This window comes from Calidris pugnax, unplaced genomic scaffold (genome assembly GCF_001431845.1).
Source record: "Calidris pugnax isolate Ruff unplaced genomic scaffold, ASM143184v1 scaffold44, whole genome shotgun sequence".
NCBI classification, from domain to species: Eukaryota; Metazoa; Chordata; class Aves; order Charadriiformes; family Scolopacidae; genus Calidris; species Calidris pugnax.
In genome coordinates, this window is record NW_015094506.1 from 35385095 (window position 1) to 35390864 (window position 5770).

The 5770-nt window shown below is 44.1% G+C and overlaps 1 protein-coding gene across 1 annotated transcript in view; it reads left to right on the plus strand.

Annotated features, from left to right (window-relative positions):
• Positions 1–392: 392 nt before the first annotated feature.
• The window catches only part of LMOD2 (leiomodin 2 (cardiac)), a 6831-nt gene continuing 1453 nt past the window's right edge, over positions 393–5770 (plus strand). The window contains exons 1-2 of the mRNA XM_014964363.1: positions 393–930; positions 4754–5769. Coding sequence (XP_014819849.1) covers positions 658–930; positions 4754–5769 — 1289 coding nt within the window. The 5' untranslated portion in view covers positions 393–657. The remainder of the gene's footprint in view (positions 931–4753; position 5770) is intronic.

A 5770-nucleotide genomic window follows, 5' to 3' on the forward strand; every position in this document is an offset into this window, starting at 1 on the left:
GGGGGGGGGGGGAAATAATAACTAATCCAGTTGTGTGATTTGTTACGGGTGAGGTGTGACATCGCGGGCGCTGGCGTGCAGACCTCCTCCCCTCGGGCTGCCTTCCCCCCGATCCCAGCCTCCTGCAAACACCTTGGCGGGATAACAGCGCGGTTCCGCTGGAAAAGCGTGAAAAGGAGAGGAAGTCGGCTGCACAGCGGCGAGGGTGTTTTATTTCCAGCCCCTGTGGCAGCTCGGGATTAAATGGATTTTCATTGTTCTTTCTCTACAGCAGTTTGGACACGAAGGCGGTGTAAACACGCCCGGGGTTTTATTTGCCGCCGCCCCCCCGTCGGCGAGGCTGGTATTCTCCCGCTGGCCGCCTGCTCTAAATATGGCCATGGCCAGTGTGTCAATAATCCCCCTCTTTAAGGGACCTGCAAACACTAGTGTTGGGACATTCTTGCTGTTCAGATGTCTAGCTGACGTCTGATGCTTAAAACGGAGCATGCTTTCATCCCTTCGTGCATTGTCGTAAGCCCCCGATGATTACTCTTAAAAGGGTGCCTCCGCTACACAGGGAAACAGTTGCTGACCAAACGAGACACAGCTTGGCTGCTTCAGCCTTCTTGAATGCCTAGTCACTTCAGGTTCCTACCAGCCTGACCAAGCGGGACCATGTCTACCTTTGGCTACAGAAGAGAGCTCAGTAAATATGAAGACATTGATGAAGATGAGCTCCTGGCTTCTCTCACCGAAGAGGAGCTGAAGGAGCTGGAGCGGGAGCTGGAGGACATAGAGCCTGACCGAAACCTTCCAGTGGGACAACGGCAGAAGAGCCTGACGGAGAAAACACCAACGGGGACTTTCAGCAGGGAAGCGCTGATGGCCTACTGGGAGAGGGAGACCAGGAAACTCTTAGAAAAAGAGAGATTGGGTGCATGCGACAAGGTAAGACGCTGAGGCAGTCGCTGCTTCCCAGAAATATTTGGGGTTGTTCTCCCCTGGTCTAATCTCACTGGCTGTTTTCATTTTCTTGCAGTCTCCTGTAGCATTTTTAAGAACGCTGTTAGCCATACTTTTGTTCCTGCTAAACCACTGTGTATTAGCTCAGTTTTTGCTCGCTCTGGAGTTACTTTAAATGCTCGGTCGAGAACAGAAGAAAGTCCTGTAAAAACTCACATTAGTGATTGAAATAAGATAAAATTTAAAGGGAACGTTAGAAATTATTACCAGGTAGTGACACGGACTTTTGGATGGCGTTAGATTTTGTTTAAAAGCTTAAAAAGGTGCCTTTTCCTTTCCTTCTCAAAAATCAGTCTGGATTGCTGAGAAGCATGTCAGGAGGATAATTTTGAGTGTGTGTCATGTCAGAAGGCAGGCTCTGTGCTCGCGGGGAGGAAGCTGGGCTGCAGGCAGCAGCTTGTGCTGCTTTGTTCTGCTGAGGATCCCTGGCACAGCGTGGGCGTCTTCTGGCAACTGTGGTCAGAGGGTAGCTGTAAGTTATTTTAAAAGTAGCCTGGGCTAGAGACGTCAGCCAAACCATTTACCTGTATTCCCCAGAAAATAACTGATAGTGCTTGTTAGGTAATTTGCCCCCCAAAATAAAAATATTCATAATAAAAGCTGGTCCCTGAACTGCAAACGAATGTTACAGCCGGGCAGGAGCGAAGGGCTCAGTCCTGGCAGGTGATGAGCACCCTCAGCCTAAGCTAAAATCCCTGCTGGCATCCCCCGGGCCCTTGCTAAAACAGTTTGTGAGACTGAGCTCTATCAAAAAGCAACTTCTGTTTTCATGTTGGCTCCGTGAAATTTTGAAGCAAAGTGGGGACTTGGGGATGTAACTTTTTTATTTTTAAGCACTGCTTCATACCAGGCTCTGACTCTGTTTATAAGGACACATTTTCCCATGTTTGAGTAGAAAATAATATAACAAAGGCAAAGACAGCAAAACTGGGAGTCAGAACTTCCAACAGCTTTGATTCAGGACTTGGTTCATTTGCAAGGGAATAATTGAAGTTTGTACATTAAATAAACTATTCTCCTAGAGAAAAATTACCTGGATTAAATTATCTTGCAATAATAATACTATCCAAGATTTCTTTGCACCTAAGTGTTTTCTCCTGCTCGTGAATGGTGCTCTAATGTCTTTGCAAGCAAGTGCACAGAGCACTAGCTGTCATCAAACCATTAATATCAGCTTGCAGACGTTGATTTCACTCCCTGTTTGTCAAGTCCTAGGGAGGCAATGGCAAGATTAATGTTTATTTCCAGCTGAGACTGGAACTCGAGACCTGGACAGTTCCAAAAACCTTCTGAACAAGACTGGTTCGGTGTCTTATATAATGAAAGGTGGTTTTTTTTTTTTTTTTAGTTTTCCATGTCTATACAGCATTAACAATAGATACTGGCTAAACCTGAAAGTGCTAGCAAAAACCTTTATACTTTTTGATCTGAGAAGAAAGTTCCTAAATACATCTATAAATATGAAAATGCCGACATGCTGATGTAGAGGGCACAAAGGCTCTCTCCACTGAAGGTACTAAGAAAGCTCCTTTGAGTTTCTTGAAAGAAATTTGCTTCTTGCCCTCAACTGTCTGAAAGTTAGACAGCTTATCTAAGATGGTTATTTGTGTTCCTTCTATAGTTAGTGGTGAGAGGTCAGCCCCTCCAGCAGGCAAACATCCTGCAGATAGCCTTTTAGGGTGAATGACTTGCCCTCCAGAGATATTTACCTCTCTGCACTCACTGTTTTAGTCCTAACTTTTCATGGTTTCTGTTACGAAGTAAGATGAAGCCCTGCAGGCTGCCTGTAGCAGCCCTGCACTGAAATGCTGCTCCAGTAACACAGCCTGTCTCTGTGGATCTGCAAAGCAAAGCATGCTTGATTTCAAAATTATCCTGCAAATGGTTATGACACCAAATGATGTATGTGACAGGAAACTAGATTTCCCTGTTGATCACAGAAATGCCACTCAAAAAAACCCCACCATGGTATTTTTTTTTTTTTATTAATCTAGTGTCATCAAGCATATTAGCAGTCCATTTAGAGGCACCAACTTCTGCTGATCTGCAGCTGTCTTGAAGGCTGTTGTATATATTCCTGGGTAGATAAAAGCATAGCCATGAGGATGGGTTCCTGGATACCTGGTGTTTTTCAGCTTTTAAAAGACTGCATATAAATATATATATATATAAAGCTACAGATATAAATCTTAGTCCCATAACAACCCTTAACACAGTCCTGTTTCTGTATGTAGCACAGCATCTCTCAGTGTAAGGGCCTTCCCGCGAACGATCCACAGGAGAAGCAATGGAGCTGGACCCTGCAAGTCCTCCAGGTGCTTGAGTGCTCAGCAACGATAGGCTGGAACACCTCAATGTCCTGTTTCGTTAGAGCCACGCTTCTGCAAACATTACAATTACCATTGGTTTTGTGTGTGTCCCAACACGGACACCTGCTTAAGATTGTGAAACAGTACCATGCAATCTCTCACTGCTATTATTTCAACCTTTCCCTGCATTTTTAGAGCCAGATAATTAAGCAAACCTAAAACTGCACAGGTTTTCTGAAAACAGGCTGTCATGTTAGTAACACTTTTGTTTTCCAGAAGCACGAAACAGAATCACTGTGTCTCCGCAGTGTACTTGCTTTATACAATACCCTCTAGTATAGTAGGAAGACTAAAATATGAATGCTGCTAAAATAGTGCATACCAAACAATTGTATTTAGTCCAAAATTTTATAAACATTTACAAATGTTTACAAAAAGGCATATGCTATGGCTTGTCCAGTAGACAAAACAGGACTTGTGCTTCTGGAGTCCTCCAGAAGGAGAGTGAGACTTCCCTGGGGTGCAGAGCCTGGGGTGCTGTTCCTGCACAGAGAATTGCCCTCTGCCACTGTAATTGCTGAGGGCACCAGGTGGACCTTTCAGAAGTAGATCCAAATTTGCCATTTGGTGCCCACCAAACACACTGAAATAACCTTGGGGCTTAAAAAAACAGTCAGTTTACTCTGTAGGCAATGAGTTATAATGAGCTATAATGGTGACAGCTGTTGGTGAGCTCTTGGAAAACATTGAGGGATTATTGACATGTGGTTACGTGTTACCTATGGGAATGTGTCTGAATCTTTTCTTCACAAATAGCTTCTAAGGGTGGATAGCCCATACAGGGCATCCAGGGTCTCTTTGACACAACTCCTGTAATTCTCTGTTATTTTGCATGTCGATATGCAAGTTGACATGTGCAAACACTATTTGTATTCTAAATCATGGTGGTCTTTAGCCTTTTCAGATGTACTGACATATGCAAGGGAGTCTGAGCATTGACACAGATGTCTAGTCCCTATGAAATCAAGAAACTTGTTGCTCATAGATCATGTCCATTCTGAAATTGCGGTCTTATGTTTCTGCTGGCAAGGATCCAAATGACATCCCCTTGTGGACATGCCAACACATAGAAAGCATGAAGTATGTCTATGTTGCAATATCTTGTATCAAATTTTCTCTTGGCAGAAATCATTGACGTCAGTAAAACTGTTCCCATTTATGCTAAGCATTTGTCTTCTAAAGAATATGACAGAAATACTATTAAAAAGGTGTTAGGTGCTGAAACATTTTCTGTTCTCCTAACTGTCTGTGTTTCTGGGGATCTATTTTTGGCTTTCTGTATTAACTTATATAGTTTAAAGAGAATTGTTTTTGTGCAAAAAGGCAATAGCTACGTCACTGCAATCATGTTTAACACCCACACCTGCATTCCTGTTCAGGACTCTGAGCAAGAAGACGACAATTCAGAAGACATTCAAGAAGAATATTTCACAGAAAGCAATAGTGAAGTGTCTGAGGAGGCATGTACTGAAGAGGATGATGATGAAGAAGAAGATGAGGAGGAAGATGATGATGGCAGTGATGATGAGGATGAGGAAAAGCAAAATGTTGCAGCTGGTGAAAGACCTGGGGATGGCAGGAGTTCTGACCACATCAGACGCAAAAAGTGTAACGGTGCAAAGGACAATGAAAATTTACTCAATGGCCATGACGGAAAAGACACCGACAACCTGAGCTTAAAAAGCAGTGCCATCCACCCCTGTGGAAATCCAACAGTTATTGAGGATGCTTTGGAAAAAGTTAGGAGCAATGACCCTGACACCACAGAGGTCAATCTGAACAACATTGAAAACATCACTTCACAGATGCTCATACAGTTTGCTCAAGCCCTGAGGGACAACACAGTGGTTAAGTCGTTCAGCTTGGCTAACACACATGCTGATGACAACGTTGCAATAGCTATTGCTGGTATGCTAAAGGTAAATCAGCATATAACTAGTTTGAATATAGAGTCAAATTTTATCACAGGCAAAGGAGTACTGGCCATCATGAGAGCTTTGCAGAATAACAAGGTTCTAACAGAACTGCGGTTCCACAACCAAAGGCACATTATGGGCAGTCAGGTGGAAATGGACATAGTTAAACTGTTGAAAGAGAACACCACCCTGGTCAAGCTTGGGTACCACTTTGACCTTGCTGGCCCAAGAATGAGCATGACAAGTATCCTGACAAGAAATATGGATAAACAAAGGCAGAAGCGTATGCAGGAGCAGAGGCAGCAAGAGTCCGGTTGCGACGGAGCTGTCAATCCAAAGGCCAGAGGGTTGCAGAAGGGGACACCTCGGTCCTCACCTTATGTGTCACCTAAGAGCTCACCTTGGTCCTCTCCAAAGCTCCCTAAGAAAGCAGCGCCAGTGAAAAATCAGCCTCCAGCTCCTGCCCCCCCACCTCCCCCT